The 13,498-nt window shown below is 34.3% G+C and overlaps 1 protein-coding gene across 1 annotated transcript in view; it reads left to right on the top strand.

Moving 5' to 3' along the window:
* Positions 1-10,240, top strand: part of LOC105627932 — a 42,097-nt gene extending 31,857 nt beyond the window's left edge. Inside the window, exons 12-17 of the mRNA XM_012209203.1 lie at positions 2,727-2,827; positions 4,914-5,450; positions 6,528-6,689; positions 7,588-7,744; positions 8,772-9,053; positions 9,809-10,240. Of these exons, the coding sequence (XP_012064593.1) occupies positions 2,727-2,827; positions 4,914-5,450; positions 6,528-6,689; positions 7,588-7,744; positions 8,772-9,053; positions 9,809-10,240 (1,671 nt within the window). The remainder of the gene's footprint in view (positions 1-2,726; positions 2,828-4,913; positions 5,451-6,527; positions 6,690-7,587; positions 7,745-8,771; positions 9,054-9,808) is intronic.
* The last annotated feature ends 3,258 nt before the right edge of the window (positions 10,241-13,498 follow it).

The raw sequence follows: 13,498 nt of genomic DNA on the forward strand, positions 1-13,498 counted from the left end.
TTATTGGAATGTTTCTCAAAAGTGATCTTTATGCGCATTTAAATCTCGCGATGTTGGTCCACAGTCGTACCTAAACATATTATATCTAACTTTTTCAATAATTGTTTACTTATTTTTAAGATTCTGTAATATATGTATTCTATAGTAACGTACATCATATATGCTAAGTGCGCATTTAAAGGTGCAGATAAAAATAAATAACTGTTAAATTCATAATGTTATACTGAATAATCAAATTATACTGAATTTTCGATATTTTTAAGTATTTCTATAGATCGCCATTGCTTCTACTCAATATATCATTATTAATTTAATACAATGGAGTCAAACAATTCAAGAATTTGACTCAAATTTATTATTTATCAGTGTATATATTAATATGGACATTATTTATTTTAAAACTAAGCAATTCAACCATAGAAATGAATTTTACATTTTGACATAGCAGTTAAAAATAAAATGTTATTTAACTCAAAGATTTAGATTATCGTTGCTCCTTTGATGTTTAACAGACCGTTATTTCTCTGATACGTAATTATCTTTTTAATTTTTTCTTTCTTTGGTATATGTAACGATTTAATATTATATTGTGATAATTTCATTTTTTGACACTATAAAATCTTCCCCTGTTATAACAAGATAACAGAGATGAAATCCTTACATTGCATAAGAATTACTTATGAGATTTTGAATGATTCGTGAAATTCTTGCTAATTTGCGATATAATTATCTACAAAGATTTTTTTACACTGAATAGCATTTCAAATACAAGTTTCACAATATTGCATGACATTTTAACTTATGATATTAATTTTCTTTGTGCACATTTCAAGAGGCATACATGCTCATTTCTATTGAAACATCATTTCAAGAATACGTTTAAGTAGTAGAATATTGGATTGATTACAAGTAGGTATAAAGGAAATGGAATACCAAGAAAATTTCTTCGAATGGATTACTTTTGGATGGCAGAATTATTCTTCAGAAAATTCGCATTAAATTTAGAAACTCCATAGAAAAATCTGTGTACTTCATACTATACAATATAACTTATTACTAACTCATTGCAGTTCTCTATTGCAATGTGGTTACTCTGTGGCACTCTGTTATTTTTGCAGATAATAATTTCTTATGAAAATTAAAATATCAAAAAATTATATAATCTTTAATTTTCATGATAATTAATAATTAATTAAAATATCATTTAGATTATAATTAATATGTTCGATATAAATTAGTTATATTTTTCAGTAACAGAGATAGTTCCAATGGTGATATTAAACATTTTATTTGATATTAACTTTATTATTTTTTATTTTAAATGGAGATACATTGTTTTTTTTAAACTCTACAGTAAAAATATAGTCAACTTCTTCAATATCCCCACTACAAAAATAGACTTGTGTCGTCGAAAATGGATTACTGCATAATGTTAGACGATATTCTTAGCACGTTGCACCCTGCTCGCCGTTATAACGAATCGACACTGTCGAAACTTCGCAGCTCCTGCACAACCGTTTGGGAGAAATGTAGAACCATCGATCCACGCCGCAATCTGATCTACCAGTTTCGTAAACTGGAAACTTCTTACTTCATGACACGTAGGTTCTACCGATGCACTGGGACCCGACCTAATACGAGCGAAATACGAACTTAGTTGGGGGAGGTTCAGTGCAAAGTCATACAAACCGGGCGTGCGATAAACTATGTTTATACCGAAGTTTGCGGACATTCATGAACTTTCTCAAATTCGAGCGAACCTACACAAACATTGTTTGACGCAATCCGAAAATTTCATCCGCATCGCGCCACTCTACGCAACATCAACTTCGCCCCAGGATGTTAATTACAGTTTAACACAATGAGATTTACATTTCCCCAGTTATTTGTGGTTAATCAACAATAATCATTTACAAGAGCTGTTAGTATCTGTAACATGTTTAGAGTCTTATATGCCAGATGTCGAAACAAATTTGAAATTAAAAATTTTAACGAGATAAAGTCTGAAACAGTCTAAATATTGCTTAATTTTTTTTTAATTCTAAGTAACATCATTAATATGTTTAATTCTTTTCAAATTTTCTGATTATTTTGTAGCAGGATTAAGGATGTTATTTTATGAAAAACAAGGTATTATCGTTATTTGGAATTTTAAAAAGAAGTGCGTTATCATTACCATTACTTATTGTTAGAAGGTAACGATTCATTGTGTTTTCATTATTTTTTTATAATACTATAATAGGATAATTGAATTTTAAAATTACATTATTTAACAATTAACATTAAATGTAATAATTAGTATTAAAATAATAAATAGTAATAAAATTTTAAACTAATCTCTACATAGCAAATTTTTCTTTATATTAAATTTTCTAATTCCTTGTATTAATATTTTTATTTTTAATTTACTTTATATCTTTAAAAATTTACATTGTAATTAAAAACGCAAATATAGATGCTAAACATTAAAATAATGAGATAAAACTAACTATTGAATTCGTTACCATTATTATAAAAATATAATAATGTTACAGATAGTTACTGTTGTTGTTAGAAAAAAAAACGTTTACGGTAAAGACGTTACAATTAATGTACTACTTTCCAACTTTCCTGTCTTGCAGTTTTAACTTTCGCTTTTTGATAATAATCGCTTACGAGAATAATGTGCATGTGACAAATCATAAGTAAAATACTTATCTGCATATTCACTGTAGTCATGTATACAGGATGTCTCACGAATCTGTGATAAAAAGTGCGGCACATCGGTGGTTCCCGATAGTTGCACTCATCCATGGAGCTGGAATCGAATCAGATCAGTGGCTGCTTCGTAAGCATTAGATCTTTTTTCAAATTAAAGCCAAAAGCGTAAAAAAAAACCCGCAGTGTCACGATCCGACAAGTGTAATGACATTTTCTAGTATAAATTGCTCACTGACGATGAACGCTTCCGGCAAGTGTACAGACCATACTTCAGACGCAATTAGCATAGAAATTAATTATACTGATCTCGCAGCTTATTTTATTGTTATTATTTCCTTGAATTAATATACTCGAGATGATTTTATGTAATAATGATTTTCTATATTTATAATATATAATAATGCTTTGAGCGATAAGAGGGAAAATTTCAACAGGTATTTCGCAAAGCATTTCCTGTGCCCTCATTATTTGTCATTTGTATACGCTATATAAATCTCAAAGTCATCTGACATGACGTTGATGCGCCCGCACTTTCTGCACAACTCGAGATTGCAAGAATTTTGTATATCACGGACAATGAATAGATTCGCGGACAATCAAATGCAAATCTCGTTCTCATAAGCTTAATCCCATAAACGAGATAATAGTACCAACACAAAGTCTACCAACATGTACATGAAAAGCAGTTAGTTCCTTAACTTCGTTACTGTGTTACCCCCGAACTCATTAGCGTATGCAATTTACGACACGCCTGTGTATTATTGTGTCTTTTAATATTAGCGTGCAGTGCGCACGCCTCAGTTTCGCAAATAGCGTTTCCAGCGGGCACACTATACAAAATAAGTTTAATGTAGTACGCTTGTAATTGGTAAATACGTCATTTGTTATTTATACATGGCGTACTGCGGTTTAATCAGTACAGTACAAATTTTACAAAATGGTAATAATTACGAACATAATTTTCAATTAATTACTTCTTCCAATGTCGAGTATTTTTTTTCAAAGAATACATATATATATATATGTATATATATGTGTGTGTGTGTGTGTGTGTGTGTGTGTGTGTGTGTGTGTGTGTATGTGTGTGTGTGTGTGTGTGTATATACACATTCCTTTGTCTTCATGAATGTATAACAAAATTACCGCTAATAAACAATTATAACGCGATAAATGTACGAGACGCACAAGCGGGACACATTTTTACTTTGAAAGTGACTTGAATTTTTCAATTAAAACAAGATATAGATTTTCTGTTTGGTCGTGTTCACCAATCATTTTAGTTATATGATATTGCGTTCATAAGCGCGTCCAGTTACACTCCGCAGCCTGCACTATGCGGTACGCATGCACCAAAATAGTCCGATGCGAAGTCTCATTCGAAAATACGACTGCAGAGATATTCGCTCTTACGATGGATATCGTCTTTCTCATGTGCGTGTTGGGGTCGAAGCACTCTCACCTATTTTTCAATATTTAAGGCGTGCAATTACCTGAGATCTATTTGAATTCAGCTTGAATGGTCCAGATTGAGCAAGAAAAATAGGGTACTCGAGAATAGTTAAAAAATTCTTTCGAGAAAGTTGATCGCCAGAAAATATGAAGAAATTGTATTATTTGCATTATCAATTGATGTTTCAAAAATTTGGGGTAATTCGAATAGGTCATAGATACATTAATAAAAATACTTTACAGAATGTGATAATAAAAAACTTAATTGTTGTTTTAACATTTTTACAATTAACAACGAGTCTATTGCGCTTAGACAGTCCACATCTAGCAAATACATGATGCAAGAAAATAAGACAAGATTATAAATACTACTCTTTCATCGCTGCTTAATTATGCTAGTATTTTACAGTAATTACTTGTATTAATGTTATTGTTGGATTAAATGCGTACTTTAAATGGAAGTTTGCTCTTGTATAAATAACTATACGCCCACAAAGAATCTTTTATCAAATTTTAAACTTTTATAATTAATGCCCAAGATGAAAAAATTAAATTAATAATTTTTCTTAAATTTTTGTTATCTTAAAACTGATCGTAACAGATAAATTATTCTCTTAAAGACTAAAAGATCGTAAAATTATTTCCATATCTATTGTAAAGATATTTTTGCAAGAGTAAAATGATTCCATTTCGCTATATTACCATAAAATGAAAAAAATTCTTAATGCAGATAAACTGAGTGAATTGTTTGTCTGATGTTTCAGATTCTTGAACAAGAGCAGGAGTCAGGCAGCAATGATGGCATCTCGCGAACGGGAACGTGAACGCGATCGCGAACGTGAACGCGAACGCGAACGCGAACGTGAACGTGAACGCGAGCGAGAGCGCGATCGCGAGCGTGAACGCGAGCGGGACGTGGACGCGGAGATCGATTCGCCCTTGTCGACGAGATCCCGTTACGCAGCTCTGAAGGAACGCCGACAACGTCTTGCCCGTTCCAGAAGCTCGCACAACTTTGGCGGCGACGACCTTGACCTGGATGAAGAACCACCGTCTCCAACAACCCAGTCGCCGAATGCTTATCTGGCGGCGAAGTACGGCGCCGGCTCCGAACTGGCACGGAGTCGCAGCACCCACGCCCTAAAGTCAAGAGAGCCGAGCCCGGAACGTGATCGACCGGGCACGGAAAAGGACAGCGCGGCATTGAGCTCTTGGGCCAGATACCTCAAGAATAAATACGGTAACCGCACCACAAAGGATAAAGAATCGCCCTCCTCATCCTCCACAATACCTTCGTCCAGGTGAGTTCGAGTACACAATTTTTACTGAGCGAACACAAGATGCAACATGAAAAAACAGAGAGCGAGCATGATCTTCGAAATTTGTCGGAGCTTCATATTTATTATTATAAACATGTATTTGACGAAGCCCTCCCACACACGACTGTAATTAATTGTCTATTTTCCACATTATGAATATAAATTACGAATCACATTGCAAATAGCAATAATATACAATGACGTATAGTATCAATAAAGCTTTAATCGCATTGTACGCACAATGGCTCAGAATATTATGCACGCATTGGAATCAATGTAATTATTAGGCATATCACCATATTTATTGCAGATTACATCAATGCGCTAGCATTTAATGCAACATGATACAGAACGTTACTATTATAAAAGAAAACGAAATAGCGATCCGATTATATCCATAATTAATTATTATCAGAGATTAATATAGCAAGATTAATATATTGAGAGAAAAATTTGTAATTATCATAATTTAGTTGCATAATTTATCAGTCTTTTCGATGCCAACTATATATTTTTGATAGATATAATTATACATATATATAAATATAATTTAATAAATATAATTATTACAATTAATATTGTAACAGTAGTAACTATAAACAACTCAAGTAGAATATGGAGTCATAATTAAATCATATATCACAGAACGTTATTATAACGTGTTATTTGATACTTAAAAATTGACTTATAAATGGGTCATGATGTCCTCATGATATTATTACTTTTGTTCTACTTAAAAAGATTTTTATAAAATTGATAAAATCTATTTTATTCTTTTCTATCGACTCTGTTTTTTCATATTTGATATTGAAAAAGTCACAATACTTTTTGTACAGTCAAAAGTACTTGTTTTTTGAAAAATCTAAATAAATTCGTGTTGTAAATAAATCTCTCTACTAGCAATTAAGCTGATGTCGTCATTTTAATGTCAAATGATTGCGTCAAAATAACGACGAATAATTTAGCAACGCGAACAAATTAGTAATCACAAATACCAAACATTTTTCTCTCATTCCCAATACAAATACAATTTTATACAAATGCCTATAATTTCTTCAGCACCAGCGCGGCTTCGCGAAGGTTGTCGTTAGGTTTGCCTTTAAGGCACACCGGACAAACATCCTTTGAATCTTCTGACGACGACCAAAAAAACCCGTCAGGCTCCCCCACGTCCCCTACAGCAGCTCCCGTTATACCCGCGGCAGCAGGTTCCTCCACTAGGTAAGTCTTAATCATATTACATTACGTAAAGACGAGATGATGTAAAAGCGCATCTCAAACATCTGTTTACATTACATAAAAACAAGAGACAAGATAATTCTGGAGTTTCAATTTTCTTTTTTACAAATGTTACGACATTACAAATGTTTTCTTCAAAGTTTACAAATGAAAGCATCGTATCTTTGCGAGATTCAATTTAGAAAACGGCTGAATGCGAGCCGCGAAGTTTTGCTCGGCTTTCCTGTTCCTATTGGCGAAGCTTATACCTGAGTAAGAGAAGCAAGTTTCCCTGTAATCTACTTTTCCTCTAGTTCGTAGAAAGGACAAGAGACTACCTATTAGAGAGACTACCTATTAGAAAGAACGCGTGTGGCTTTCTAAATATTCCACGGACAAGTATGCGCTTGAATTGTGAGAGGTCTGTCGGCGAGGAACCAGCTATTGCAATCAAAACACTTTATCCTCGTTATCTGCTACGCTGTTCTCTCCGGGACTTCTCTCGCGGCCATAATTCTCAAAGATCTACCGTTGTTTCTACTGGAATGAAACATCGCGTCTCTCTTGAAAAGTGGATTTACGAAAAACATTCCACTAAGAACAGCGTCACACACAATGAAGATACAGAGCTCCACTATATCCGAGTTTTCTTCTTTCACTTCCTCCCTTGCGCTTTCTCTCTCCCCCTTCACTCTTTTCGCAAACTTTTCTTAATACAATAGGGTTTCGGGAGTTTTATCAGATGAAGAATAACTACGTTCATCACGTGAATGTTTGCGCGTAACCGCATGATTAACTGTGCGACCGGACGTTTCTTTGGAGAGAAACTTTCATAACTGCCCGGAAGATGAAAAATCTTCGCGTAATGAGCTTTATTGACCATTCCGTTAATTGATTCTAGCAATGGTCGGAGGAGTCATTACTTGCTGAAGCGGCGGCAGCTGTTTAAGTTTGGGATGCGGGGGAGCGAAGCCGGATGCTTTACCTGGCCGAGAGGCCTCGCAGTCGGCCCGGACAACTCCATCGTCGTGGCCGACAGCTCCAACCATCGTGTTCAAGTCAGTCGTTCTTCTACTCTCAAAATTTATCCTTAATCACGTTTAATCAACATATACAACATTATTGAGAGTATTGCTGCACTGAGAAAAATTTCTGATTGAAAATAAACGAATCAGAAGATTCTGATTATATCAATTAGCATTCTAGTCATTATAATTAAACATTTGGTTATTTCGAATGTTGATACGTAAATTTTACGTCAGAGGAAATAGATCATTTTTAATTAATATAACAAAAGATTTCCATACATTTTATATTTTTAATAATAAAATATTTATAATATAAATCTTTATTATAGATATAGCTGAATTATTAACTTAAAAGGAAAGAAAGAACGAGTATGCTATCAAATTTAATCTTGACATGATACGAAATATGTGTTAAATGTCTCCTCGTAAATAAAATAACTTATCAATAAAATAACAAAAAAACTGTTCAAAAATTAAAATTACTTATCATGATCTGTTATAATATTGATCATCAAAAATACAAACTGATAACGGAATTTTTAAATTTATCCCAGTTTTTAGCCTAATAGATTAGACCTTTTGATGAATATTGAATACACAGCTTAGTGCTGATATCACTCACTTGCACATCAAATTTACATACAATGGCGCTCTAAAGTTAAATATAATATCGAGAAGTGAAATGTGAGTGAAATTATTTGACAGCTCAATTAGCATAATAAACTTCCAATAAAATAAAACTATTAATTATTAAAAAATTGATAGAAAATTACATTATTTGTAAAAAATTGTAATTCTGCTGCGCAGTAATTTCTTCAATTCAATATTGGCAATACGTGTGCCTTGATAAATCAATCGCATCGCTTAAAGCAATAATAGTTAACTCGATATGAGTTCATAAAGCTGAAGCCTTCAGGATTTTACGGGCATTCGCATAATATCGACAATCGTAAATAAGATACGGGAAAAAATTCCTCGTCCTAATCTTGGTTATTGCAGTCGGCCGATTTTATAGCATCGGCCCTCGACATAAACGACTATACCGTTCGGTCCGCAGGTATTCGACGGTAATGGGAACTTCATGAAGGAGTTCGGAACATACGGTAGTAACGAGGGTGAATTCGATTGCCTTGCTGGGGTGGCCGTAAACCGAATCGGGCAGTACATCATCGCGGACCGCTATAACCACAGGATCCAGGTGCTCGATCCATCCGGCCGCTTCCTACGGGCCTTCGGCTCTCAGGGCACCGCTGATGGCCGATTCAATTATCCTTGGGGCATCACTACCGACGCCCTCGGATTCATCTACGTATGTGACAAGGAGAATCACCGCGTGCAGGTGCGTATTTTATTGGTACAAAGCTAATTGAACAATAAATGTCAGTCAGCTAATTAATCATTTGAGAAAACGTTGATTAACATAAAATTCTATTTTGCTCATTTGAAAATATTTTCTTGATATTATTAGATAAGATGAAATTGCAGACAGCGAGGAGAATTAAACTTAGCAAATTTCAATGTTTTATCTTTTTGATTCTCGGAATTGTTGCAATAATACGGTTATACTGACATTTGATTTGTAAAACTCATTTAATATGTGTTAATTAAAAGGCAGTAATTAATTTCAAGAAACCAAAATATGATATAACTTGTATAAAAAAGAATACTAAATATTAAGTTTATTTTAATAATAAACGAATTTGCAAATGTAACATAAAAAATTAAATTATTTGATATTTTTATGTAAAATGGCAATTGCTATAATAACAGATACATGTTGTCGAAAGTTGAAGAATTAAGAACTAAGTAAATCCAAATATAATAATTATAACTATGCTATTTCTAGCATTATTAGCATTATTTTACAAAGAAAATTGAATTATTTTTATTCAGAATCTTTGTTGTTTAAACAATGGAGAGTAGGTTTAATAGATCTGTCAGCTCCGGAAAGATATAATTGAGTAAGTCCAAATGATCCATATTGGCCCATATTTCGGAGAATGAATTGTGATTATTAAAATTATGATATTACTGCATCTTAAACTAGCTTCAATAACACTATTTGACCATTTTGGAATACCTGACTGTTCGCAGGTATTTCAATCGGACGGTACGTTTGTGGGTAAGTTCGGCTCGTGCGGTAGCGGACGCGGCCAGTTAGAACACCCGCACTACATCGCGGTGAGCAATACCAATCGAGTGATCGTCAGCGATGGCAACAATCACCGTGTGCAGATATTTGACGTAAACGGTCGCGTGTTGACGTCCTTCGGCTCGGAGGGCTCAGACGAGGGCCAGTTCAAATTCCCGCGGGGTGTCGCCGTAGACGATCAAGGCTACATCATCGTCGCTGACTCTGGCAACAACCGTATACAAATTTTCAGCCCCGACGGCGCTTTCCTCAAGTCCTTCGGCTGTTGGGGCAGCGGCGACGGTGAATTCAAAGGTCTCGAGGGTGTAGCCGTCACGTCAACAGGCAATATCGTCGTCTGCGATCGCGAGAATCATCGGGTTCAAGTATTCTGAGTTCGTCGATTATTAATACTGAAGGAACTCTGATCTTTTATCAAACGGATACCTATTGTGTTGGCCGATATTTGCGTTTATTAATACTTTTAATAATGAGCAAATATTTAGAAAATATTTTTAGACGACACTGCATATTTGAATAAAAGAATACATTAACGCCTGAATAAAATATCTGCGAAGTTAAATGCCAATAATTTCCAATAGTTTACTCACAGCAACTTTTCAATTTAAAATTTCTAACAAATATTTAGCGAAGCTCGAAATTGAAAAAAAATAAGAGGGAAATAATGTAATTTTATTATAGAGGGTAAATTATGGTAATTTTATATTAAAATTAATATATACAATATTTTGAAAAATATATTGGATTTTTTAATTTAATGATTTTTAATAGAGATTTTTTGCACATATCTTATTAAATTTGTTTCTAAATTAAGGATGAGATGTTATTACACACATAGTCTGTTTCATTCATTCGCCATAAATATTAACATAGATTTTTTTTATTTACTGCTCATAATTGGAAACCTTCTCGTAAATGTTATAAAGTTTATTATAATTTATTTCACTTTTCATTGCCCAGGAAATAACTTTCATTGTCTGACCATAATAAATTCATCGCGTTCATGTAGTTTTGTCTAACAAAATGAAGCGTGAAAATAGTCTATCTTCTCTGCAAAGTGATGACTTTCGCGTCTCTCCATAAATAAAAAAAAATCTATTATTGTAAAAATAAAAACGATTATTTATCACAGATTGCATTGTAAATGATTAATTCTGATTGATGTGTGTGAAAATTTGAATTTAGTATTTTCATTGCTGAGATTAATGAAATAATTTATCTTTACTAATATTTTTTACACGATTGATTTATTATCTAATGAACAATTTGAGGAAAAGCTCATAAATTTTGATGATTATTTACCCTCTTTTTATTTTTCTCGTTTTGCGATCATTAGAATCGCTGATGGAAATAGAGAGAAATACCAGGAATTTTCTATTTCGAGCTAATTTCTTTATTATTAAAAAATTTCCGAATACACATACACACACAAGCCAATCTCCCCGCGTTTCAAGTTGCGAAACACGTAGATCTGCCATTGCTTTTCTGCGGTTTACCGCGGATAGTTCCTCGTGTCACTTTGATGAATATTGGATTCATATACTCGCGTGCACGACGCGATATAGGATGAAAGAAATAACGAAACGGACGGAATGGCAGAGAAAAAAAGCTTGAAAAGAAAAAAAATAGAATAGAATAGAAATAGCAATTGTATCGACGAGCGCAACGACGCGTGAATAGAATCACTCGGCAGCGAGCGGTCCAAATTCTCGGAGAAAATCTTTTGAACCCCCGGTCGATTCTCCGCTTTGAAAAATACGTACGATCATGTTTGTCTTTTCCCTGCCTATCTCATATCCGTTATCTCTCCTGCCTATCTCTCTCCTTCTCGTACACGATATCCGAGCGACTTAATTTAATTTATATGCAAAGTGACAGCAAATAAAGTTTGTACCGTTTGTATGCTTTAAATAAACTGTTGCGGAAAGAAGATAACAAGGTAAATCTTTTCTGAACCATTCACCTTTTGATTTCTGGGATATATTATTCTTTGCGTTCTCTGTGAAACAGTTCAGACAGTTTAGATAAAGCGAGAAAGGATTATTACTTCTGTACTATGAATACGATCGTTAAATTTAGCGGTTCGCGAAGTCTTGGTTCAGTACTTCACTTGAGAGAAATAAGCAGTTGGAACTGGAAGTTTGTCTTAGTATCAATAGAAACTCTACAAGCTATAACTTCTACGACGTATTCTAAGATCATTATTTGCCGGATATTCCTTTAACTTGCCGTAATGATATTATTCACTATATATTCTGGTCCAGATGTAACTACAATATCCGGTGTTCATACTAAATCACCTCTCGTATTATTTTATTACGGTTTAATTAAGAAAGAAAATTATTTACAACAATCTCTCCAACACTAGATTATTTTTCTACTTTCCGACAATTCTTTTTAACAAAGTGTATAATTTTTCTCATAATTTATTAAAGGTTCTATTATAACTGCGAATCCTTCCTTATTATTTGTAAATATTCTGGAACTTATAATTATCTGAACATTAGCGATAATTATCAAAGTTTGGTAATGTCATCTAAAATGTTTCGAAGAATTGCGAGAAAAATAAGTAGATCAGGAAAGAGGTGAGACAAGTGAAAAGGTGAGTAGGGCAAGTGAAAAGTAAGTGTGAGTCAATAAATATATAATTTATTAAATGCAATGTGATGAAATGGTGTAACAATAGAGGGGCGGGCGAAACGACGACCGTTAATGATCGCCGCAAAGGCGGATAAGAGATAATACGCCACCCCCGCCCAGCGCCCCCCCCGGAGATCGGAAATATAGATAAAATATTTTCGTTATTATTTACAATATTAGTCGAACGTTAGTCAATAAATAATAAACAGTGGCATAATCCCTTTATTTAATAATATAATTTAATTATATATATAATATATATAATATTACGCTTGCGATAATAAAAATATTACAAGAGATGGAGCCTTTACCGTTATTCGTTTCCGCTAATAAAATCTAGCACGTACGTGCCACATCTACGCGTCGTCCTCGTTCCGAAACTTCCTGATTTCGGGTACTTGATCTCGATTACTCGATCTCTCGTCAGGCGATTATACAGTAAATAACGTGAGAGGATCGAGGATTCTTCGCGATCGCCCGAATTTCGAAACGTGGAAACGCCAAGAGCGGATTGATGTCGAAATAGCCGTCGAAACCATCATCAAATTCCGGGAAAATTGCGCTCACTCTCTTACATTCTCTCATTCTCCCTCTCTCTCATTCTCATTCTCTCCCTCTCTTTCTTTCTCCCTATCGCGAAAAAATCGTCGATGGGACTGAACAACAAATGGCAAATCAGCTCGATTCTCGACGTACGTGGAGAAATGATTTTCGTAACGCGTCAGATTATCACAACGAAATACACGCGACATGCTTGGACGTTATCAATCATCGAGCGGAGTAAAAAGGCTGTGTGTGCGTGCGTGTGTGGTGTGTGATGTGTGTGTGTGTGTGTGTGTGTGCGTGTGCGTGTGGTGTGTGTGTGTGTGGTGGTGTGTGGTGGTGGTAGGTAGGTGGGTAGTGTGTGTGTGTGTGTGTGTGTGTGTGTGTGTAGTGTGTGTGTGTGTGTGTGTGTGTGTGTGTGTGTGTGTGTGTGTGTGTAGTGTGTGTGT

The sequence above is a fragment of the Atta cephalotes genome (genome assembly GCF_000143395.1).
Source record: "Atta cephalotes unplaced genomic scaffold scaffold00011, whole genome shotgun sequence".
Taxonomy (NCBI): domain Eukaryota; kingdom Metazoa; phylum Arthropoda; class Insecta; order Hymenoptera; family Formicidae; genus Atta; species Atta cephalotes.